This window comes from Ambystoma mexicanum, chromosome 3p (assembly GCF_040938575.1).
Source record: "Ambystoma mexicanum isolate Mex_15411 chromosome 3p, UKY_AmexF1_1, whole genome shotgun sequence".
Lineage (NCBI taxonomy): Eukaryota > Metazoa > Chordata > Amphibia > Caudata > Ambystomatidae > Ambystoma > Ambystoma mexicanum.
The window spans coordinates 860,446,862-860,473,047 of record NC_090925.1 but is presented as its reverse complement, the minus strand read 5'-3'; the positions used below and the strand labels follow the sequence as shown (position 1 = coordinate 860,473,047).

The 26,186-nt window shown below is 48.4% G+C and overlaps 1 protein-coding gene across 4 annotated transcripts in view; it reads right to left on the bottom strand.

Moving 5' to 3' along the window:
• LOC138581009 (serine/threonine-protein kinase TAO2) overlaps nucleotides 1-26,186 on the bottom strand; it is a 1,567,916-nt gene that overhangs the window by 928,160 nt on the left and 613,570 nt on the right. For all 4 annotated transcript variants that reach the window (XM_069652009.1, XM_069652012.1, XM_069652010.1 and 1 more), the window contains exons 7-8: nucleotides 18,807-18,920; nucleotides 18,614-18,705 (exon numbers count right to left, since the gene is read on the bottom strand). In XM_069652009.1, the coding sequence (XP_069508110.1) occupies nucleotides 18,614-18,705; nucleotides 18,807-18,920 (206 nt within the window). The remainder of the gene's footprint in view (nucleotides 1-18,613; nucleotides 18,706-18,806; nucleotides 18,921-26,186) is intronic.

The following is a 26,186-nucleotide window of genomic DNA, read 5'->3' as shown; positions in this document are numbered from 1 at the left end:
AGCCAAATTGGGGCACACGATTTAGGCATGCTATTTGGAGATCACGACCCCCGGGACACCTAACAAACAGCAATGTGAAATGATGCATAAGATGTACACGTCCATAGCGAGCTGATGTGCCCCAGAATAATTGTTGGACTCATTTATGTTTGGCTTTAGGTCTGAATCTGTAGAAGAAAAGGAAGCACAAGACATTAAACAGGGTAAACAGAGTTGAGGAAAATCACCACAAAGGGGAGTCCTACTGGTAGGCATGGTACTGAGGCACCCCTTCTGGTGCTAACAGTAGAAGGGAAGTCTGTTTCCAATACATTGTTTGTATGCTTTGAGTGCAGGTACTTCTGGTGAGCAAAAAGGAAGTAGCGGGGACCGCTTTTCAACTGAGTGCTGCAATTGGAAAAATAGTGGAGTAAGCGATACTCCTATATACATGTGTTAAAGGTGGGGTACACATTAGTACCCCCATAAGGTTAGGGAACTTTAGGGTTGCCAGTTCCTTACCTTTCTGATTTTTTGCCAGAAACCATCCAGGAGCTTGAGCATTTGGGAGTTTCCCATGGTCGTGAACTTCCATCCTGAATTTTCTGGTGTAAGGTCATGTATGTTAACTATTTATTATAGATTACATGAATACGTTGACGAGCCGAAATGGAGAATGAACGAGTGTGGTGTGAACATCAGTGGTAACAGGGTTATTTCAGGTTATCTGTAGATCTTTTCAACTCCCCCCTGGTAGCCAGGTTACTCTTCACCCCACTCCTCTTCTCCATTCTCTGCAACCAGCGCCTAGATGCCCATGGGCTTTGTGCGCTGCTCTATAAATGTACAAACAAATACTATAAAAAATCAGTACAAATACTTATTCCCTGGAATGCAGACAATCAAGAGTAGGTCCCTGGACAAAGGTCTCACTGGCAAAAGGCTTTGGCTGGCAAGTGAGGGACAGTGCCAGAGTCCTAGATTTTCAGAAATTTATTGCGCTCATCACCTACAGGACTTGGACAATTTTCTTTAAAAAAAAATATATGAGATACATTACTCACCGTAATCGTAATTCTGATGCTTGTATCTGCTTAGATTCACATGCTGTCATAGGCCGACATCTAGTGGAAGATGCGGCGCATTACAGTTTGTTTTTCGAAACTCGGAAATGGGCTTTGACACAGTGCGTGCCAGTAATACTATCCCTAGTGTGACGTCCACTGTACCCATGATCCCTCACGCGTGTAGGACCCTCAGATTGTATTTTTTCTGACAAGAGGTAGCATGAGGAGTAGCTGGAGTACAGATTATCCAAGCAGATAGAAGGAAGATAAGACTACAAGCATCCATGCGCCTTCTCTCAGAAGGGAGGAAGGGTGGGTCGCATGTGAATCCAAGCAGATACAAGCATCAGAAATACGATTATGGCGAGTAATGGATCTCTTGTGAGGCTTGTGGAATCTGCTTAGATCACATGCTGTGCATAGATTAGCGAGCAGTATTAGAAGAAGGAGGTGGGATGTGAGAAGGGTCCTGAGGAAAACAGATGTCTTAGAACCGCTTGTCCCACTTGGGTATCTGTCTTGGAATGAGTGTCAATGCAGTAGTGCTGAGTAAAAGTGTGAATAGAGCTCCAAGTAGCTGCTTTGCAAATGGTGTCAAGGGGTACATTTGCAATGAAAGCTAGAGTGGCCCCAGTGCCTCTTGTAGAGTGGGCGCTAGGTAAAAGGAAAAGTTCTTTCAAAAAGCAAAGAACACAGTTGGATACAATTTACAATCCACTTAGAGATGGCACCTTTAGAGACGCGATCCCCCTCTTTGCCTGTAGCTACAGAGACAAACAGTTGATCTGTTTTTCTTAGCGACCTGGTCTTGTCTACATAGTAGACGACCGCTCTTCGCACATTGTGTAGTTTCACCTCAGCAGAGCTTTTGTGTTCCTGGAAGAAAGCCAGGAGCTCAATGGACTGGTTCACGTGGAATTTTGAAATAAACTTAGGCAAGAACCTAGGGTGTGTACGTAGAACCAGTTTATCCTTGTGAACAATAAAGAAAGGATCCTGCACTGACAGTGCCTGAATTTCACTGACCCTTCTTATGGATAGAATGGCTACTAAGAAGGCAGTTTTATAGGTCAGGTGTTTGAGACTGGCTTTATGCAAGGGTTCAAATGGTGGGCCCATGAGATTAGCAAGCACCACAGTAAGGTCCCAACCCGGTGGTGGGTTAGAGATTGGAGGGTAGAGTCTCTTCACCCTTTCCATGAAGGCCTTCACCACTGGTACTTTCCACCACAAAACCTTGCTGTGGGAAGTGGTGTAGGCAGATATCGCTGCCAGATGTACCTTGAGTGAGTTGAATACAAGGCCTGCGTCCAGCAGGTGGAGCATGTAGGTGACAATATTGGAAGGAGTGCAATCAACTGGGTTGATTTGCTTATTCTGGCACCAGACAACAAACCATTTCCATTTATCAAAGAAACAGTACCTTGGGTTCGGTTTCTTAGATTCCTTTAGGATATCCATACATCTCTGTGGTAAATTGAGATGTCCAAACTCTGACCTCAGGAGCCATGTTGCCAGGTTCATTGAGTTGGGTTGTGGGTGTACTGTTTGTCCTTGGTGCTGGGACAGTAGGTTGTGCCAGCACGGGAGTCTGATGGGTTCGCACACGGCTAGTTTGTGTAGGTGTGGTAACCACGGTTACCCCTCCCCCATGGGAGCAACTAGGATGAGCGTCGTCGATTCCCTGTGCATCTTGTTGACCACCTTCCTCATAAGGGGGGTTGGTGGAACAGCGTAGGCAAACGTCCCTGACCAATCCATCCATAGGGCGTTCCCCATGGAGTATGGCTGTGGGAACCTGGATGCAAATCTTGACATTGTTTTTTCGCTTGTGGCGAATAGGTCGGTAGTGGGGAAACCCCACCGTGAGAAGGTGTCTTCTACGACTTCTCTGCTTAGCGACCACTCGTGTTCTTGTGGGAGAGGATCTCTGCTCAAGGCGTCTGCTAGAGAATTGAGATCCCCTGGAACATGTTGCGATGACAGGTAAATGTTCCATCTGAGTGCCCATATCCAAATTTTCTGGGCATGCTTGGACAGATTTGGTGAACGAGTCCCTCCCTGCTTGTTTAGGAAGAACATTGCAGTTGTGCTGTCCGTTAGGATCTGCACTGACAGGTTTAACAGGTGGGGCTCGAACGCTTGAAGCGCTCTGAATACTGCCAGAAGCTCTAGCAGATTGATATGATTTTTGGCCACTGAGTGAGACCAGAGATCCTGCGCTGTGAAGTGAAGGAGGTGTGCTCCCCAACCTGATAGGGATGCGTCTGTAGTGACTACAGCTTGAACCTCTGCATCGTAAAAGGCTTTCCCTCTTGACAGGTTCTCTCTTGTCCACCAGTGAAGACTTTGTACTAGTGTTGGCGAAACGACCACTAGATCGTCCCACTGACCACTTGCCTGAGACCACTGTTTCGCCAACCATTCTTGCATGGGACGCATGCGCAGGCGCGCGTGGGGGAGCAGGTAAATACAGGACGCCATCATGCCTTGCAAACGCATCGCTTTGCGCACCGTTATCTGGCGACTGGACTGATCTTGAGGAATCTGCAGTAGTATGTTCCGAATTCTTTCCTCTGATGGAAAGGCCAACCCCTCTTGAGTGTTTAGTACAGCTCCTAGGAACTGTTTGGAGGTGCTTGGCACCAGGCTTGATTTTTTTCTCGTTTATGGAGAAAACCAATTAGAAGAGGAGGTTGATCGTTCTTTGAATGTTTGAACTGCAAATTGCTGGGGTCTCCCCCGTGATGAGCCAGCCGTCCAGGTAAGGGTACACTGGGATTGCCTCCCTGCGTAGGTGTGCCGCCACCCCCGTCAGAACCTTGGTGAATACCCTTGGAGCTGAGGCTATACCGAAGGGCAGCACCTTGAACTGGTAGTGCTGACTGTCCACCTTGAAGTGCAAGAATCTTCTGTGCGCTGGGAACATGGAAATATGAAAATAGGCATCTTTCATTGCCAGTGTTGCCATGTAATCCCCCTTTTTAGGAGGGGATTACCTCTTGGAGAGTAGTCATGCAAAACCTTTGGGGCTTGACATACTTGTTTGCAGGGCATAAGTCTAAGACTGGGCACATTGTTAGATCTTTTTTTGGCACAAGGAAATAATTGAATAAATACCCTTGTTTACCCGTTTGCCCGGGACGAGATTGATCACGTCCTTTTCTAGAAGATTGACGATCTCTTCGAGGAGGATCTTCTGGTGGTCTAGGGAAAGTACTTTTTTTTCGCAGAGGGTGGTTTCGGGGATGCGCGAGCAGTTCTATGCAGTATCCTGTGAACACTGTGGACAGCCCCCATCTGTCTGATGTTATCCCTTCCCAAGCTTGGGTGAAGTTGGTAATGCGTCCCCAAACTGGAGATGCGTGGGAAGGGACCCTGATCTCGGTGTCACTGCTTTGCGGGAGGCGTCCTGCCTCTGCTGGGGCTGCCTCTACCCTTACTACGACCCCTTTTGTTACCCCTGTTGTAACTCTGGGTAGACTGCTGGTTATTACACCATGGTGTGCCCTGCCCCTGAGAATAGTTGGAGCCTCTGAGAATGTTGGCCGCGTGGGTGATGAAAATTGCCATTCCTCTTTGATTAGGGGGTTTGTTGGTCAACTGTCCCTGGGACTTTAGAATCTCATACTCATCTTTGGCATTTTTTTAAAGCGTCCTCAACCGCCTTGCCAAACAGATCAGGCTCCACCGGCTTGTCTATTAAGGATGCATGTGTCTCGGGTTTAAACCCTGACTGCCTTAACCAAGCAGGCCTTTTAATAACAGTGCTCTCTGCTATTAGCCTGCCGGCGTTATCCGCGGCATCAAAGGTTGCGCCTTAAGGATGCAACCAGACACAGCACTCCCCTCCGACGCAACCTGTGCCAACTGGCGCTTTAATGGTTCCGGTGCGGAGTCGATGAGCGCAGCCACTTTTTCCCCACTGGTGGCAGTTGTAACTAGCCAGCAGAGTGGTGGAGTTGGCAATCCTTGCCTAGTAGGCAGAAGTGGAGACTACCTTCCTTCCCAACCCGTAGATCTTTTTGCTCTCCTTGTCGGGCAGAGCCTCAGACGATGATGGGGCGTTCCCGCCCTCTTTCGGGTATTTGTGACTACCAGGGAGTCCGGTTTCAGTTGCCCCCTTATATACAGCGGGTCTGACTGGGCTGCCCTGAACAACTTTTCGATCCTGGGGTTTACTGCCCTGGTGACGTTGGGATTAAGAAGGGAAGGATCAATCCTCCTTTGTATAGATTTGATAATAGGGATGGCCTGGGCAATGGGTCACTTTTCTCCCACTAATTCCTCTGCAAAGTCCCTTTCCTCCAGAGCTCTCTGTGTATCATTGCGGAAGTGTTCTGCCGCTTTGGATAAAACCTCGTTTAGTAGAGATTGGTTGTCGCCTGTAGAGTCGGTAAGCGGAGGTTCCTTGTCTACTGGGGAGTCTACTCTGTAGACCTCTGAGTTATCTTCGTCCTCGTCTTGGTACTCATCCCCATAGTAGTCCACCCCATTTTGGTCATCCAACGGTGCCAATTCTGGATCCTCATCCTGTAGTGGATCCTCATTACACAGAGTATGGCTGTACGTAAAAAGGGTCAGAAGACCGACTTTGTGTTGGTGCCTCAACTCAAGGTTTTTTACCAGGGGGGTTGCGGGTCCCTAGACCCTGAGGGAGTAGCCCCATCCGGGGTATACGAGAGGAAGTACTCTGGATTCTTGGAATAGAAGTCTGCTAGGGATGACATTCTGGACATAGCTCTGTCTATGTCCTCACTGGACCTTTGTTTAGAGCTGGGAATTACCCTCTCTTGGGGGTGTTTCTCTGCAATCTCTTGACTGGACCTATGGGCTTGTGCAGGGGTCTTAGAATGTTTAACAGAGGACTTGGAGCTGTCCTTAGGTATCTGTGGTGTAGAAGAAGGTTGAGAAGGCTTCTTCTGCCGTTTTCCCCCACCCAGTGAGTGGAAGAGTGTTTCCCTGGGGTTTTCACCTTTTTGACGTCAAGATTCGGGGGTAGTTTCCCCTTCCGTAGATTGAGTACGTCGGGACACGGGCGTAGGCGTCGAGCGGTCTGCTGACGCCGACCCCTGGTGTGCGGCCTGGGGATGGAGTTCGGCTTCGTACAATCGACTCTCCATTACATTAGTAAGTGAGGCACTCTTGGCAACAGTGGATGGTTGCGTGGTGTCATGCGGCGATCTTGATCGAGGACACCGATTCGGTGGACCGTTCTCGGTGTGCCTCTTTCCGAGAACTCGACGTGCGTGTCGAGTCTTGGTTGGAATTCGAGTGCTTAGTGGAAGTGGTGTGGGTAGTGCTTGTGTCGCTGGGCGTTTTCCCCATAGCTGCCCTGCCGGACAACCTTCCGAGGTCAGGGACTTGCGCTTGGCTGTCTTTTGACGCCACGTTGTCCTCGCCGTCCAATAGTACGGCTTCGCTGCCATCACTGAAGGCGCCCTCTGCTTCCATGGCCTCACGTTGCCTGGCGTGGTGGGCCCCACGTTTGATCGAACGGTCCTTTAAAGTTTTAGCCTTGAACCGGCTACACGCTCTGCAATTCGCCTCGGGGTGGTCCCTCGGCAGGCAGAGGTTACAGGTGGTGTGTCTGTCAACCCAAGGGTACTTGCGGTTGCACTTGGGGCAAAACTGGAAAGAGGTACCCTCCATACGCACCCTGTGGCAGCGGGCTAATGTGTAGGAATATATATATATGAAAATATATGTGAGTGAAGAGTATGTGCCACCCCCCACTCCCCCTACTTGTACAGGGCCGAGGCCAGAGGCCTTCCGAGGCCCGGGCCGAGGCCAGAGGCCTTCCGAGGCCTAAAGTCCGTTGTGTAGTTCGACAGCAGTTTTCTTCTCCAGTCCGGCGTCAAGCTTCGGATTCCGATGACTCGACGTGGGTATTGAAGAAAACGGGGAAATATATATTATTTAGCAAATTATGGCTAAAGCCAGGGAACTCCGCGGGATGCTTCTGACAAGTATGGCGGAAAAAAACAATCTGAGTGTCCTACACGCGTGAGGGATCATGGGTACAGTGGACGTCACACTAGGGATAGTATTACTGGCACGCCCTGTGTCGACGCCCATTTTCGAGTTTCGAAAAACAAACTAACGCAGCTTTCACTAGATGTCGGCCTATGCACAGCATGTGATCTAAGCAGATTCCACAAGCCTCAGAAATATATATATTTAAAAACAAAACTAAAAAAACAAACCCAAAATACAAAAATAAGAAGAAGAAAAAAAAAAAAATAAATAAAAAAAAAAAATCAGTAAGCTGTGGTGGTCCAGGTAACTGAATATACACCCTCTGTTACCACGGAAAAGCATGGTTTCTAAAGTTCTTTAATCAAGACGCATGGGGTACATAATTTCAAACTTTTTGAAACACCCACAAAAACATAGTTCGAATTTTCTGCTAACATTGCCCCCCGCCCCGTCCTACCCGCCTCATTTCCCCTTCTTCCAGATCCCCTTCTCGTCCTCAAATGGAAACCTTGGTATTATCTTTGATTCCTCTTTATTTTTCTCCACTCAAATCTAACACTGCTTCAGTCTTTTTTTTTTCATCTCTAATATTCATCATGCCCACCCTTGTCATTTCAGACTACAAGACATAACTCCTCTTCTCTTGTTCTGAACTCTTGATTGGCCTCCCAACTTATCTCTCACCGTCTTTGTTCGGTCTACAACTCTGCCATCAGTCCCCTCTTCCGTTTCACTGCATGCCTCAATTACCTCCCGTCTATAGTGTGTGTCATTTCTTCAACTCATCTCCTTTTTCCCTTTCTCACTATTGTTTTCAAATGTATCCATGGACTGGCTCTCCTCTCTCCTCTTACTTCCCTTTACTTTCCTTCATTCCTTTCTACAATAGCAATCCTAATTCTTTATGCTACGACACCTGTGTGCCCCCCTCGTTTCCGTTCTCTCTCACTTCAAACACCTCAGCATTTGAACACCCGCCCGCGATCTATGCATTCATTGCCTTCTATTCTGCACTCGTCTCAAATCTCACCTTGGATTTGCTTCTTCTAACTGATTTGATCTTACCTTCATTGCTTCATTTGTCATTAATGCTTCATTTTGTACCAACTTCTTATATGTACAGCACTTTGGCAAGAGCGTGTTATGAATAAAAAAAAAACAAATATACTGGATGTTGCCAGACATGCATTCTTCAGCATTCTGAAGCCTGCTAAAGCTATGCACGTATACGGCAACATCATGTCCCATTCACTCCCAAGAACACAGTTTAGCTGTGCGGCTCAATAGTTTCTTACAAAAGGAAGCCAGCTAGAGCATCCGTTGGGATTCAGCTAGCTGGATCCCACTAGCCACAAATGACTAAATGTCTGCCAACAACCAGTGGAGTCCACATGGCTAACTATGCAAGGTTGTTTGCACAAGGAACAGTCTTTCTTTCATACACCACAACAGACTAAAGGCTCCTCAGGAGCATATCAGAGCTTTGGCCCAGATGAGGCAATTGATATTGCCCCATCCTGGAAATAGTTTGGTAAACCAGGAAAAAGTAAACCTTTCAGGAACTCTCCATTGGTACACTTTAGGAATGTAGTCCTTGCAGGGGGATTGCAGTTTGATTTGGAGATTCCTGGCAGTGTACATGCCAACCATTTAAGGCATTTCTCAGAAGTCTTAGTCAATGGGATTCCTGTCGAATTTCAAAGGCACACTAGAATGCGTCAAGTTATGGTGCAGTGAAGGTTAGTTAGGCCTTAGCACTGGTGTCCCACTGAGTAATCCTATTGCAGGTGTGATGCTGGTGTGGATGGGGGTTGGAGAAAAGAGGCATTTAGTGGTCTTCCCTGGTCTAGTTAAGTGCATTTTCAGCCTTATTCTGAAGTAGTGATGGAGCATGTGACAGCCAAGCTTGACGCTCAACACAGGTGGACATCAAGGCACATTGTAAACATCCATTTAGTGATCCTTAAATGAATGGTAGCAGCTCAAAAGAAGGGTGAAGAACCTTGGTTATTAAGACAGACAGCAGTATTCTGTACTAAAAGCGAAAGAAAACTTGGGCACTCAGGATTTAATAATGTTCCTCTGCCACTAGATCATACTGTTGCAACCGGCCCGCAGGTTTCATTTATTTGCCTGCTCAGTTTAGGGTAGCCTCAGAAAATTGACAGAATAAGCACATTTTGCAAGCTGCAAATAAGTATTGAAATGGAGACATTCCTAATGTCTTTACGAAAGAGGGAGAAGTTAAGAGGTCTGTGCTGGAACTTCAGATCCCAAGACCAAGTGTCTGGGAACCATTTCCTAATCTTAGTGCTGACTTCTGTAACAGGTTCCCTAGAAATTGTGCCACTTCAGGGCAATTCGCCTCATAAGTATCAAGGGCCCCGATTACCATCTTCCAATCTTTGCCATTCCCAAAGAGTAAACGTGCAGTATGTTGGCCAATACTTTTATTAGTGCTGGAACAAGCACATATCGGAAGGCAAGTTAATGAACTGTCATAGGCTCAAGGGATTTAGGAATGAAAACATGTTGCTTCCAGGTGTATTTTGTCGGAGTTTTAAATCCTATACTGTTGAAGATATGGTGTCCAATTTCTTGGTTAGCCTCCTCTTTTGGACAGCAAATGGACATCTACATCCTCAATGCATCTTTTTAGATTTGGCTAATAGACGGATCCTAACCTCCACATATATGCCTAAAATATTGTATTGCTGTACAGCTAGGAGTTAGACGAGATGTGAGGGACAAAAAGCTTGTGGGTGTTTTCGCTCTATGAACATGACAGAAAACCAACCAGGATATGTCCAGATATGAGAAATTCATCAAGCGAAAGCAGAAGTGTGAGGGTGATTACTTAGAGATGTGGGGACTATATGGCTGTGTTTTGATTTCTTTCTATAGTCTAGCTGCGAGAGCTGAAGCAAGCATACATTTAGTGAGAATACAGTTTTGTGTGTAATTTCTGTGTGTGTATGACATGCGATTCTTTTTATGTTCACATGGCGTTTATTCTATCTTTACAACTAGGCATCGGTTGGGGGTACATGGTGACCGTGTAAGGAACAAGTTACTTATTTGTAACTTTCTCCAGCGTGGATTCACATGCTCATGACTATTCCCCCGTCATCATGCCGGCAATCACTTTCACGCAAACACTGTATTCCTCTAAACCAATCACTAAACTCTGGGTCATACTGCCCCCAGCTAATGACTGCCCTCTCCCCAAGCCCCTCCTCTGGCAGCATCTTCAGATTTGGTAAGCATGTAAAGGGGGACAGCGGGAGGGTTCGCATGTGAATCCATGCCAGACCCATGTTGGAGAACAGTAGTTACAGGTAGGTAACTTGTTCCTTCTCCAGCATGGGGTCTGGCATGGATTCACATCCTCATGACTAAAGAATACATAGCAGTACAACATTTGACAACCACGGGAGGTGGCAAGGCTCAACAGAAGCAATTACTTTTACCTATGGCACAGGCTCACCTTCAAGCGAACCAGTTGTGCAGCACTGCTTGGCCGGCCCATGACCCCTCTCTGGCCCCCCTGTCAACGCAGTAGAATCTTGTGAAGGTGTCCATGGACCTCCACGTAGCAGCACTGCAGATGTCCAGCAGGGGCCCACCAAACAGGAATGCCATACTCACAGCGATTGCTATGGTGGAATGGGCTCTCGGATGGCCAGGCAGCGGTCGGTTTGCCAACCGATGAGTGTGTGGTACAGTCGGAGAGCCACCTGGAGATAGCCTTCGCATGGTTCATAGGACCAAACTTCACAAATAGTTGAGACAACTTCCGGAAACTCTTCATGCTTGCCACGCAGAACTTCAGAGCACGAGCCACATCCACCGAGTGCAAAGTCCTTTCATCTGGCAAGGGGTTTCGGGAAGAACACAGGCAACACCAAAGGCTCGTTGAGGTGGAATTTCGACTGAACCTTTGGCAGGAAGGAGGGGTGCGTCCGCAGCACCAACCTAGAGTCGTGAAAAGTCAGATACGGCCGTTTGCAGGATTGGGCTTGGATCTCACCCACCCTCCTGATTGATGAGATGGCTGTGAGGAAAGTCTTTTTCCATGAGAGGGGCCTGATGCATAGGCTCAAAGGGGGCCCCCCCATGAACCTAGTCAGTACCACGTTGAGTTCCCAACGACGGGGCAGGCTCCTTAACCGGTGTGAACAACCAAAACTGTCCTTGGAGGAACTCCTTGATGAGATGGTGTAACCAAAGAGAAGGCAGTCCTGGAAACCTGGTGTAGCGGGAGATAGCTGCCAGATGCACCTTGATAAGAGGCGTGCGCCAATCTGCGGGCCGTGACCCTCAGAGGATTGATCTTCTCTGTTCGGACCATGTAGCAAAATGCTTCCACTTGTGTCTGTAGCACTTAAGAGTCGACGATGCTCTGGCCCTGGCAAGGACCTCCCTGCAGTCCACGTCAACTTGTACCCTCCGAACTCTAAAGCTGCAGGAGCCAAGCCTTCAGGTTCAGCGATCCTGGATCGTATAGCAACAGCCCCTCCCATGGGAAGGAGAACGCGTCCACCATGCTCCGCAACTGGCAGAACCTGCTGGCTAGCTTCTGGCATTTAGAGTATGTCACCGTCGCAAACAGATCGATCTGGGGTCTGCCACAATTGCGGAAGAGACGGTCCACTTTGTCCTGTCGAAGTTCCCACTCGTGGCAGGAGCGCAGTTCCTTGTTGAAGGAGCCGGCGATGGTATTCCCGACTCCCGTCATGTGAAATGAGAGGAACATCTCTTGGGTGACGGCCCAGTGCCACAAAGCCTGCGCCTCTCTGGAGAACACCAGGATCTGGTGCCTCCCTGCTTCCTGATATAGAACATATTGGTGGTGATGTCCTTGACAACCTCACCACATTGCCCTTGAAGGACGGAAGGAACGACTTGAGGGCCCAAAACAATGCACGCAGCTTCACGAAGCACAGAAACTTTCAATGCTTTTTGTGAATGGGGACGTGAAAGTATGCGTCCTCCAGATCCACGGACATCAGGAAGTCCCCTTCTTCCAGTTGGCCGAGCATGTGCTGCAAGGTGACCATCCTGAAAGTTATTTGTTGAGACACTGCAGGTCTAGAATGGGCTGCCAGCCCCCAGTCTTTTTTACCTGGAAGTCTCTCGAGTAGACTCCGGAACCCCGGAGTCGCTTTGGAACCAGCTCTATTGCCCCCTTTCTCATCATGGCCCATAACTCCGACAGGAGCCGAGGGATGTGCTGCTCTTGCCAGGCCAACAGAGGGATCCGCGGACACTTTTGCTGGAACTCTGGAGTGTCCGTGGACAAGAGCGTCCAGCACCCATCGGTCGGTGGAGATAATCTTCCATTCGCTGACGAAGTCTGCCAGCCGGCCTCCCACCAGGGTGCATGGGTGGGGCCCCCGACGTCCTGGCCGATTCAGTCTTGCTTCGGGGTCTGCATGCTGCCTTGGGAGCGACGATGTTGGCCACCTCCACCAAAAGCCTTGGAATGGCCTATGTAAGCTTCCTGGGTCGTGGACCGTGAACCAAAAGCTTGCGACGATCTGCCAGACTTCCCACTGGAGGAACAAAAGGAAGGGCGGTGTTGTTGAAGAGTACCCAGGGCTCAGGCTTTCTCCGTGTCCGTCTTAATGTCCTACAATGACTAGTCGATGGCCTTCCCAAAGAGGGTGTTGTCAAAGGGCATGTCCAGCACCCTTGTCTTGTCTGGACCTCCCAACTGAAGTTGGTGGCTTTCAGCCAGCCACGACGAAGGCAGACACTGTTCCCCATCTGCCGGAACCCTGTGTCTGTGACATCCAGGGCCAGAGTGATGGCATGGTCCGATGTCACTTCCCCCCCCCTCCTGGAGGATGAAAAGCACTCGACCCGCTTGTCGGTTAGAAAGTCCAGCAGCAGGGCCATCTTATACCACAGTTCTCCGTCGTATCTGGCCAGGACTTCAAGAACGTTAGCTGCCTTGACTGTTGATGCTGATCACCTTTATTCCCATGGCATCTAACTTCTTCCCTTCACTATCCGGTGGAACGAGGATGAAGACAACGTCTTTCTCGCTACCGCTGATACCACTGAGTCTGGGGAAGGCTGCAAACGTAGGCACTTGTGTGCGGACCCCGGCACCTGGTACTTTGTCTCCTGCTTATCCCCTTTGGCCGGGGCAGGATTTCTTTAAGCTAGGCCCTCATCCCAAACGTTGCCCAAGAGAGGCACCGCCAAAATGGTCTTCCTCTTGGCCTCGTGCCGTTGATATAGGAAGCCTTCCTTCTTGGTCTCTTCTGGTGTCAGTTGGAAGAGCTGGGACACTCTGGTGACCATGGCATCGATTAACTCCCACCTTGTCCGCGGGAGAAGCCCTTGGCTGCGGCGAACCGCCCCACCCCCCTCATCCATGGCCACATCCTCATCAGTGTCTGTAGTCGCCGTGTCCGTCCCAGTGTCCCTGGGGACGGGGGTATGTGTGGAGGTTAATGCAGTGGCAACAGGTGCCCCCTTCCTCTTTCGCCTGAGGCTGGTCTGGGGCTACTAGGACCGGGGTCGGTGGTGTCGTCAGCATCCTTTTTTGAATCTCCGACAACAGGGTGTGCAGGATCGAAAGGATATCTAGTGATCCATCCCTCGTAGGGGTTGCACAGTAGGCCTATGGGGGCCACGTCGGCATTTCCGCTGTCTCAGTCGTCCCCCTCTGCATTTCGGCCGTCATAGTCATCCCCCCACATCCTCCTGGATCGTGTGAACGGACAGCTAGTCCTCCTCGTCCCAGGAAGAAATATATGTGCCATGAAGTACGATGGAGTCCTCCTCACCCTTTTTGCATCCTGAGGGGTCGGCTTTGGGTTTAGGGATGGCATTCTCTTCTCCACCGGCTTGGCTGAGGCCTCCCGCCTTGGAACAGGGTTACTCAGGGAATGGCCGGGGCTACCTTGACCGGGTCAGCCCCTTTGGCCTTCGAGAGGGTGGCCGCCACCAACTTGATGATCACCTGGGCCTTCTGGGGCAGGTCAAACACCTTTTCCTGCACCTTTGTCTTCTCTGGCTTTTACTGCAGCTTTGCCGGGTTAGCCGATTTCCTCATGGAAGAACTGGAGCGATGGAGGCAGATGGTGAAGATGAGCACACCCTGCCCGTCGCGGGACCCGCTTGTGCAGCGACCCCGGCAGAAACAGACTCGCAGTGCTTGGCCTGGTCTTGGGCCCCACATATGAAGCGCCCTGAAAGGACTTTGAAGCCCGCTTCACGGACCGGCCGGTCCTGGGTGAGGCATACCCCTGCTTGCTGCACAGGGCAGAGGCCTTGGTGCTGGGCCACGCCGCCAGCCTACTGTGACGATCCTTCACAGTTCGCTCGGAGAACCAAAGGCAGATTTCGCAATCTGCTTTTCTGTGATCCGGATGGAGACAGAGGCGCGAGGTGTTTGTCCTCCACCAACACATTCTGCAGTCCACAGCTGGAGCAGAGCTTGAAAAGGGAGCTTCTCCCTCTCTTCTCTTCCGAACTGGTCCGGAGTAGGCCAGATGGCCTTCTGGAATCTTCAATGAAACTTTGACGATTCTTGCCCTTGAGGGGATTTGCAATTCACACGGATCCCTGCTTGTCGGCCGAAGGAGCGAAAGAGCAGACGGTCTCAATTTGAAAAAAATGAAAAACTATTATTGGAAAATAGCTCTCGGAGCAAAACACAAGGACTCCCAACACTTGAATGTGCGGTAAAAATCTGAAGATGGCAGCCAGGGGAAGGGTTTAGGGAGAGGGGAGTCATTGGCTGGAGGCAGTATGGCCCAGAGCTCAGTGATTGGTTTAGAGGAGAGATACACTTTGTAAGTGAAACTGAAACAGTTTTCTCTTTTACCGCCGATTCCCGGCCTGACGACAGGGAATATTCATGAGCATGTGAATCTATGCCAGACCCCATGCTGGAGAAAATGCAATTCTGTGAGAGAGGGGGCCAAGTTATTTTGTTACTCTTGGCAAAGTTATAATTTCAATTGTTCAAATGTATCTTATTGATTGTGTATCTTTGCTTGTATTTTGTTTACCATTTTATGAAAATGGTAGAGTATAAAAAAAAAAGAAACCCAACCAGGCTAGGGTTGGAGGATGAATAGGCCAAGGTTTATTGTTCCATTGTCTTGCAATAAAACTAACAGCAGCCGATCCTAACCCTGCACACCCAACACATGCCTCCAGCAACTCGGCTGCACTTCTAACCCTCCAGACGCTTCATCCCCATATCTCCACAGGCCTTCCAGCAAGCTGTTTCCGCCTACCTAGACCAATAGATACTCTTGTATTCTGATCGAAGCCAGAGAGCCTCGTAGTTCATCCCTGCATGGACTAAAAATAAAGGCAGGAGCACAAGACAGCTTTATCACCGGAAACAGACAGCACCAGAGACATGTTAAAAGCTCAAGAGCAACCAAGACCTTTAGAAGTTTTGTTGGGACCACAAGGAACCAAAGCCTTGCCTAAACTGCAACTGACTGCACATCACACACCGGAACCATACTGGCAGCAAACCACAGTGGCACCATATCAGAGCTTAAGCAGTTGGTAAATTGCTGCAGAGCAGCACCTTCTCCTGTGGCTCTTCAGATGCCCTGCTTCCCTATAGAGCCTCCACAAAGCAGCTTAACTGTTCACCTAACCTAAAGCAAGACCAGCACTATAATTCCTATGCAAGACTAACTACCAGATGAGCAAATATGGATCTTAGGCTACCCCTGGGCTACTGATCGCTAAATTTGGCATGAGAAGGATCCAGTTTACATTGGATGTTGCCCTTGTCCACAGATGGTAGTGTCTAAACCTTTAAATGCTTAACAATTCAAAGTGAACTCATCTATTTTTTTAATTTACTTGTATTTAATCAAATAACATGTTTACAAGATCCGAGAAAATAGGTTCTGAAGAAAAACAAAAAAGCAGAGAAGCAAAAGAAGACGTAGACAAAAAAAGAGGGAAATCAAAAAGAAGCACGAGATCAGAGATGGGACCAAGGCAAATCAAGTCAATTCGAATTGTCGGGTCCAGGTGCTAGCATTAGGAGGTTCACGAAAGTCAATGAGGAGGGTCCTGCGCCAAAATTTGCCAGAGTTTAGTCTTGTTCAAGGTGATTTCCAAGAGCTTTGCCGTCACCAAGGACCATCTTGTTAGCTCGCCTGAAATCATCTATAATCTTCACATACTCCTCCTTGTATTCACAAAAAAAAATAAAAAATGTTTTAAAGCATCCTGTCGACATTTCATTACTGAATTGGAGAGGAGTTATAATGCATGTTGAATCACCATGCTCTCCTCCTAAAAGTTACTGTTAAGCCACCGCTACCACTAGGTGATCCAGGAAAAACCTGGGGGGAGCCCAGTTGGATAGCTATGGGCCGTTGCTTCTCACTTCCACTGGTACCTGAATACATAGAACGCCAGGCTATTCACATAGTTGGCAAGTTCTCAATCCTTAAAGAAAACTTGCTACCTTTTTGTGGAACTGGCAAGCACAAACTCTTTTGGGAAACCTAGTTTAGAGGATCATCCAGGATATTCTGCGGTGACATCCACATGTTTGTCCATAATATCCCCTCAACCCACATTGCTATTTCCAGCATTCCTTATTCTGCCATACCTAGGACTAAGTTTGACAAGATCAGGTCTAACTGGTTCCAACAAGTGCATCTGAAACTGGACAAACTGCAACTAAAAAATGTGGCAATCATATTGAACATTTCCAAATAAATTTGAATACGTTTCCCCTTAATGCCACCTGATTGCTGTTCTAATGTATAATTCATACAACCCCAAAATCTGAGAATTCTTGGCCGTGGGTCCTTTTTAAATTAATGGTGCTGTGAGCCACCAAAAATGGCTTCTTTCATATGCACCTAGCACTGTTCTCTCATTTACCTCTAAACCTATGTAGGGGAAAAGTCGAATTTAACTTTTTATGTACTCTCCTAGCATACTGCTGCATCATAATAGAGTAGGTACTGCAAACTGCCATGTTTAAACAACTGTTTCTTGCCCGTGCATGGTGAGACTTTAGCCTTTGCTGTGTATATCCTTGCGATTAAGGCTTTTCGGCTAGTATGTAGCTATACTCAACTTTACATCTCTTGCTTCAGACAGGTTTCCCCTTTTAGCATATGTAAGCGTGTTAGGCTCCTCCTTTCTTAGGAAAAGCGGCTTTAGCAAATGGAAGTCATCATAATGCACGCGTGGTCACTTGCCTCAGACCATGTGTGAACCTCCAAGTAGTATATTCAGGTCCACTAAAGGGAACACTTTATGCTGTCCTTACTAATAACACAGACCCAATATGTGAGAATGCAGCTGGTATGAACGACTCATATGCTGGAGCTTTGTTCCCCGTTTGTAACTGTTCCAGTACGATTCCCTGCCTTGTCTGGACTTCTACTTTCATTGAAATGCATGCGTTCCTTTGGGTAGAAGAGAAGAGTGTTTGGAGGGAGTGGGGTTCTTTGCGTCAAAGTCTCGTACTGTCGCTGGTTTGTTGTCCTGTTTGCTTTCTACGAATACATTTTTCACCAATCCACCAGAATAGCCTGTGGTCATTTTTCAAAGACATCTACAAAGGGGACATTTCTCAGAGTGGGTAATCCTCATCAGAACATCCCCACTGTTCTACCTCTACATGATTCTCACAGATGAGCATGGAAGGAACCAGTTACATCACTGCCAACTGCATAGCTCTCTAAAACGACTGAACATTTGCTGCCTGTGTAGTTCCAAGTCTATGTATAAGCACGTTGAGTCATTTCTCATGGGCCATTTCCTTAAAGCCAATTGTTTGATCTATCCAGTCCACCATTTCTCATTAAAGGTCCAGAGTACAGAAATGGCTAAGAGCAACCACCATCTTCTCATTTTAAAAGGCCATGCACTACCCCATAGACTTTCTCTGCACCCCAAGGCGGCTGCCACAGTTTGAAGATGACTACTGTAGAGTGGATTGCCTCTCCAGTCATGCTGGGTCTATGTTAGCTTACAACATCTTCACAATAGCTAATCTCTTCTAATTCTCAGTTCTTTAAAGGCACATGAACCCCTGCAGCAGCAACACAAAAAAACCATAGCCTCAGAAATGTGAAAGAGCATTAATGTTTATTTAAGTAGTGGCGCTTTATGGTATACACAATCACAAATGGTAAGAAAGAACCAGAGTAAAATTAAAAAATGTGTAAAGGTCAGAGGTCAAATCCTACTGCAACCACCATCAGTTCATGCCATCAAAGAAAAGACTGAAGAGTTTAGTCATATCGGTGCCTCTAATCCGTGCTAAGGTATCCCTGAGGACTGAGCAGGACTGCTTAACTGAAATACCAATTCCTCCAAATGAGTATTCCGAACACAAAAGAAAATCCACTCATCTGAACGATTCCTTTATCGATCGGTTGAAGCAAGAATTTCACAGAAGACCAAAAGACAAATGCCACAACGCTAGGAAAAGAATTCTCCACGATCAGCCCAAAAATATCATATTTGCCATTTCACATACCGCTGCATTAACCCAGGCGTAAACATTCGGCCAAACACAAGTACAAAGTATAAAGAAGAAAAAAGAAAAAAAGTCCCAAAATTACCCAATTCAATGCAGGTGATTCCGAGAGACCAGACATCCACTTTTCCGTCATATTGGCCTTCATCCATAGCAAGTATCACTTCAGGGGCCATCCTGTCAAGAAATAGGCAATAAAGAGTAAGACAACCAAATGGGGAGAACAGACAGGTTAACTGGAAGCACTTTTATCCTTATTTTGAGAAGTGGTGCCTCACCAATATGGTGTCCCCACGAAAGAATTTGCAGGAGCAACGATGGAGGCAGAGCCAAAGTCTCCCAACTTCACCAGGCCGGGCTCTGTAAGCAAGATGTTTCCAGCCTTAACGTCTCTGAAAGAAAAGGAGTAGAATGTCAGAAAGACTAATCAATGGGATGGTTGGGAAGAACTAAGAAGACTGTGTCCTAGAAGTATTCTCGAGAATTAGGTCAGTGTAATGCGATGTTGGGAACCAACACTCAGTGCATATTCAACATGGCATGTTCTGATACAAGATCTATTTTGTTGTGAGGATGACATGGTAGCTCTACCTCTTCCACAACCGACTAGGAACTTGTGTTGCCACAGGCAGAGTTGAAAAAGAAACTTCTCAATATACATTTTAACTTGGATGTACAACAATGTATACGCTCTTCCACAAGCCAGGTCCCTCACTTACAAGGGCATCATCAACCTAAACTACCCAGTTACAGAGATTTTGTCAGACTGTGTGGTATATACATATATGTGATGGTATGGTGTGTGTTTTGGAAACACAAGAGCTAGGATTAAGTGCTGAATCCCTGCAAAGGTAACGTTTCCCAACTTCCGTCCTGCTCTCACAACTTACTTGGTTGGTGTTGGGGACATTTTTCTGAGGCCTCACATCTAGGTCAGAGCTAGAACAACCTACTTGGGTTGCAGGAGGATTTGTAATAGTTATTCTAGCTCTCCAAGACATACCATGGCTGAACGGTCAAGGCTGTTATTCAGAATGCTAAAATGGGTTAAGGATACAGTTAACACTTGATAAATGCAAATTAAGGGAAGGTTCACACAGTACATCTGAAAAACAATGTTCTTTGTTATAGGGTTGTGCAAAGTAATAACATATATATATATAACCGGAAAGTAAAGTAACTTTTCAGAATATGGACATCAGCAGCAAATGTGACACCACCTGGTCACATAACTGTTCAGTATGTCCACAAAGTCTAATTGCACAGTCAGTGAGGCTCACCTGCGACTGTAAACAAACAGCCTACCCCCACCCAAGCCCTTTTAGAAGTTCCTGTCCTGAGCATACATCAGAGGACCTGGCATGGTGTCCATCCGATCAAAGGACAGCAAAGCATGGCAACTAGGTTACATGATTTGTAACAAACTAGAGACTATTTTACAATCTCCATCATTCAGTTAAGCCATGACACATCTCAGAGTACTGTTCGGTCAGAAGCAGCAGAAAGTGCATTCCCTTTAGAAGTACAGGAAAAGGGGCGTGGCCTGGAGCTACTTCGATCAGCATGTCTGCCTAAGAGCTCCCGCCTGGCCCAATATGCCGTTCACTAAAAGTGCCGCTTCCAGTGCCCGTCGGAGCCCAAAATTGAGGCTGATGATGGAGGGAACCCTTCTGCGGCTGCCGCTCAAGTGGGACCCAGCTCCAATGCTGCTCCGACCGAATGTGGTCCCTTGCCCACACCGGGACCCGCTCGGCAGTAAAATGGCAGCTGCATCTACAAGGCCTGGAGACCTTCCATGAGGGGGAGGGTCTGGCACAACATCGCCGCCACAAAGCCGCCGAAACAGCCAAGGTGAGTACAGCTTGCTCGCCGCCTGCCATTCGATCGTAGTGTGCCTCTGCACCCATCGAAAGACCACGGGCCGGGACTACTGTGCCCAGACCCCGGCAACCTTCGATGCAGATCCTCGCAGCGGTTACAGGAGGTGCCCCAGCTCGTGGCTACTCTTGGCTAACGGAGACCGGCTGGTCTTCAAGCGCCCGTCTCCTACAGGCCCTCCCCTCAACTCTACTGTCTCCTGTACAGCGGCAACACAGCACCTCCGAAAAGCCATCGGCGCCAACAGGTGAGCTCTGCTCACCCATCGCTTCGCCACGAAAGACCGGTGCACCCGCCGAGCGATCCGACGTCCGGACCTGACCTGCTGGGGGCCCAGACCATAACCCCCCCTCCGCTGGCTGTGTTCCACTCACCTGCCTCCCGCTCGGAATCGCTGACTCCTGATCTGTGGAGATGAGCCTGAATGAGGTGGGACTCAGCGTTCACCTGCCCGGAGCACTCCAGGAGTGGCTTCCCTCGGCCCAGTCCCGAAGCGGCTGCCAGTGACTGACTCCTATCCTGCTGGCCTGCAGGGGCTACTGCTCCAGCCAACCGCCCAAGATGCCCCTCCTTGCACCCTACCATCCTCCCAGCACCTGCACCCGTAGAGAAGATCCAGAAGCAACCCACGGAGACCCACCCGGCCGCTTCGCCTGGGGAGCTGGCCCATCCAGGATCACAGCGCCCGGCTCGGGGCTCACCGAGCCGGAGGAACGGCTTCTTTTCGGCTGTCCGGCCGAGGCTCAGGGCCCTCGGACACACCAAAATCGACAACCCTGCGGACCTACTTCCGCCCCTCGCGGAGTAACATTTCCGGGACTAGAAGTGACACATATACCCTGGGTTCCCTGGACATTCAGAGGGTTCCCAGCATACAGAAACTCTTTGCAACCAGAGCAAGCGCAACCACACACATCACCGGGAGGGCAGCTCGGCGAGTCTCGCCCCCACCCTCTTAATCACCCGCAATGTGAGCGCAGAGGAACCCATATCTCGAAGCGGCGCCCCGAAGGGGGGGATCCCTCCCAAAGCAGAGGAACCGCACTGCACCTGCCACTTGCAATTGACAGATGGCACATCACATCAGCTCCGGGGATACAAGGTGAGGAGTCGGGGGGGGGGGGGGGGTAGAGGGGGAGTCAACCCCCACTAACTCTAGTGGGTCTCTAGAGCTGATCCCCGCAAGTAAATGGGACCCCAGTACCAAGAACAATTGACAGCAGAACCCACGACCTGAACCCACGCCAACATATCTCCCCCCACAACCCAACCACCCTACAAGAGTCACCAAGGAGCATACCGTGACACGACTTGGCCGGCAATAGCCACAACGGGGGGGGGGGGTGGAGGAGTAGCGCTAGGCCCGCAAATGAGCACTCTAAATAGAAGATAAGCCATATTGATTCACCGTCGGCAAAATGTCTAAAACTGGGAAGACAACCAAGCAAAAGGACATTGCAGCTCTCATGGCTACCTCAGCCACTAAAAGGTCTAGAAAGATTGATCCAGCGGAAGATTCCAGCAAGAATAGTGCTCTCACTCCGGCCGTACCAGAGCCCAATCCACCACAAGTAGCAACTAAAGCTGATCTTCAAGACCTATTTACAGCACTTGCTAGGGAAATACAGAAAAGCGCTGAGGAAGTCACTAAGAAAATCAAATCAACTCTTTGGACAAAAGGGTGGGGGAGGTGGAGCACCGAACTACCGAAATAGAATCAGAGGTCTGCGACCAAAGATTCGAATTGGAACACGACAAGGACAGAATTGCCACATTCGAGGCGAGGTGCAACACACTGGAAGCAAAACAGGAGGACTTAGAAAACCGATCTCGAAGGAACAACATCAGGGTTCAAGAAGTCCCATCCTCTATCCCAGAGGCAGAGCTGAAAACCTCTATATCAGAGCTCTTTCGATTCATAATCACTCTACCGGACAGCTCACCCTTGGCGCTAGACTAGGTGCACAGAACGACCCAGAGGAAAACATCTACATTCCCCCAGATGTTCTGACAAGGGTACATTTTTTCCCAATAAAGGAGGATAGAATGCAGGAAGCACGGCAGATGCGCCAAATTACCTTCCAGGGATCGACAATCTCATTATACCAGGACCTGGCGAACTCAACTCTCCAAAAACGGAAAACTATGCGGCCACTAACAGTACGCGAAAAGAAAATCCCATACCACTGGGGGTTCCCCACTTCAGTAAAATTAATTTGGGAGGGATCCCAGAGACACATTCAATCAATGAAACAAGCTGAGAAACTTATGGGCCAGAGGAAAGCAGAAGGGGACTCCGAACCTGAAGAAACAACCCACCCTCCTTGGGACAAATCGCCGGGAGAGAGTGGACGAAAGCCAGCAGACGGCGCAGACTCCGGGATCCCCCTAAGAAAGACCGCGACAGGAGAGGAGTACCCTTCTATCGCACCAGGGATTGCTGGCCCTCAATTCTCAAACAACGTGCACTCAGGATGGACAACAAGGCAACTTCTGAGAAGAAAAGTTACACACCAACATTCAAACAACGAGAGAGCTAGGACTAAGATTTACCGAATCTCACTTCGGCGGCCCAGTTGGCCAACATCAAGCGTATTGGTGCCACTAGTTCCCCGGTGGCAGTAGGATGACGTTTCTCCTACCAGTTCAAAATTGGGTGAGAGAGGTGGGAGGAGGAGGGAAGAGGTCTTGAGGACAAATCGGAAGTTCAGGATTTTAAGCATCCCAAGTTATGTCCTTTCGCACAGCATAGCAACATGCAATAACAAGATAAACACCAATTCAACTCAATCGCAGAAACCATTTACTATCTTTACAGATCCAGGGGGAGACGGAATATGAGGCATACTCAACACAACAGAGCAGGTGATGGCTGATACAAACAAATAAAAATCCTATCCTGGAACATCCAAGGGATGAACTCACCTAGAAAGCGCAGATCAGTGGAACACCGGCTGGAGCAACTATCCGGAGATATTGTGTGACTTCAAGAAACCCATCTATTACAAGAAGACGAGCTCCGCATGAGATTCAAAAGATATAAGAAAGCCTATTTCGCCACATCAATGAAGAAGAAAAGGGGTGTAGCGATATTACTGAGTGACAAAGTGCCGCTGTCTAAGATCACAATAAGAAGAGACCCGGAGGGTCGCTTTCTCTTACTCAAAGGGTTCTTCGAAGAGCTTTCCATCACAATAGTCACAGTATATTGTCCCAATACATCTCAAAGCAGCTTCACCGCGAACCTTCTCTCAACCATCTTAGCCTTTCGCGAAGGCCACCTGATCATCAGGGGGGCTTTCAACTCCATGCCAAACCCGCAGCTGGACAAAACTCTCCCCCCCACAAACGCAGACTTCACACAGGCTCTTTCCCTAGCCGGGCTGTTCAGAGAAACAGACAGTGGATGCCTGGAGACTATTGAATGACAACTCACGAGATTACATGCACTACTCTAATGTTCATAAGGGCTATTCAAGAATAGACAATTCTAATCTCCGGTGTGTTGTTCCCATGCGTAAATAACGCAGAAATCCATACTTGCATGATCTCGGATCACGCTCCAGTCTCTGTGAACCTAGCCATATCAGGCCAAAGAAACCCTATTCAGAGGCATTGGAAATTAAACAATTCCCTATTACCAGATCTAAGCATCAGAGCAGAAGTGGAAGACACAATAATCAATTACTTCAAAGAGAACACCACAGAGTCCTCTCCTATCAACATCATCTGGGACGCAATGATGGCAGTGGTCAGGGGCTCGCTGATCGGGGCAGGAGCGGAACAGAGAAGAATATCAAACATTGCAACAACTAAGCTGGAAAAAGAAGTGGTCCAACTAGAAGCGGAATTGAAAGCATGCTACACCAGAAAAACAGAAAGAGCCCTGAGAAAGACTAAAATAGCTCTAGAAATGCATTGCGCCGACCGAACGGCTTAATCATTAGCATATACAAAACAGTTCTGTTACAGCAAAGGGAACAAAGCAAACAAAGTTCTAGCGCAGAAGCTAAGAACGATCCACGGCCGAAACAACATTCTCAAGCTACGAGGCGAAGATGGGAAGCTACGCTACTCCGAGATAGATAAAATAAATGAACTGATGAGGCATCATAAATCTATAATGTCCGGAGACCCTACTAGCCTGGACAAGCTGCCGAAATACCGGAGGGCTACATCCCCCCCAAAACTCAACTCAGCTGAAATCCCTGGAAGCCCCCATCAATGTGGATGAAATTACCGAAACCATCAAAACCCTCAAATCCACCACTCCTGGAACGGACGGCCTCTCCGCAAACTTTTACAAAAATTTGCCAGAATCCTAGCACCCCACATGGCCGCCTTATTTAACTCCTTCTTGTCCACATAATCAGTTACTAGATCTATGGCCGAATCGATCACAGTCCCGCTACATAAACCCAGGAAGGATCCCGAATTACCTGACTCTTACCGCCCAATCTCACTCCTGAACAATGATGGCAAGATTTTCGCCAACGTACTAGCTAGGAGACTGCGGACGGTCCTCCCGCTCTTATCAACCAAGACCAGACAGGGTTTATTCCGGGAAGAGGGACCCATGATAACAATAAGCGAACAATAAATATAATCGAAAGCGCCCACAAAATGAAGATAGGGATGGCTTTGATATCATTAGATGCCCACAAAGCCTTCGACCGGGTGGACTGGGGTTACATTCAAGCGGTTCTCGAACACTTTGGATTTGGCCCAAACTTTACCTCTTGGCTTATGGCTAATTACCAAATTCCCACGACGCAACTACGAGTCAACGGCACCAGATCAGGATACACACACATATCTAGGGGCACCAGACATGGTTGCCCACTCTCACCCCTGGTTTTTGCCTTATCCATGGAGTCCGTTACTGCCAGAATTAGACAGAACGCGAACATAAAGGGGATAATGGTGGGAGACCAAGAATACAAAATCGCGTTATACGCAGATATGTATTAATCACAGCATGAAACTTAGAAAACATCCCTGGGCCCTATGGGAGGAAATTAGGGAATTTGGGGACCTACCATGATTTAAGGTGAACCTATCCAAGTCCGCAGCCTTAACAGTCAATCTCTCCACACAAGAAAGAGACTCTCTAACCCCCCTGTCACCAATCCCATGGGCCAAGGGTGCAATCGAATATCTTGGGGTCCAAATCACTAAAGACCCAATACGGTTGTACTCAAGCAACATCCCGCAATTAATCCGTGACCTGAAAAACTACCTTAAAAAGTGGAAACAGCATGAAATCTCTTGGTTCGGGCGAATTACCGCCATCAAAATGAACCTGGTTCCCAGATGGCTGTACCACTGCGCAGCACTACCAATACATATCCCGGGCCCAGCCCTAAAAGATCTACAAAAGAAAATACTGGATTTTGTATGGGGAGGGGGAAAAAACCCCGAATTAACAAACAAATTATGATGAAGGGGAAAGTACAGGGGCTGCCGGGAGTGCCAGATATAGCTAGATATACCCTAGTCGCTCAATAACCCTGACTTCTCACCGGGAAATCCCCCACGGGATTTTCAAGCCTGGATAGAAGGGGGGGCTGGGTAAAACTAGCGACTTTATAGAAGAGGGCTCGCCCATCACGTTCGAAAGGTGCAAAACAAAATTAGGAGTGGGGGAGTGGGAGAGATTCCGATACACCCAAATCAGGCACTGGATGTCCCAAAGGATAACCGGAGAAAAATGCTCTAGAGAACTAATAGCGCTGGAGCTCTTTAAACACCACCAACCAGTAGGGGCAGGACCTCGATCA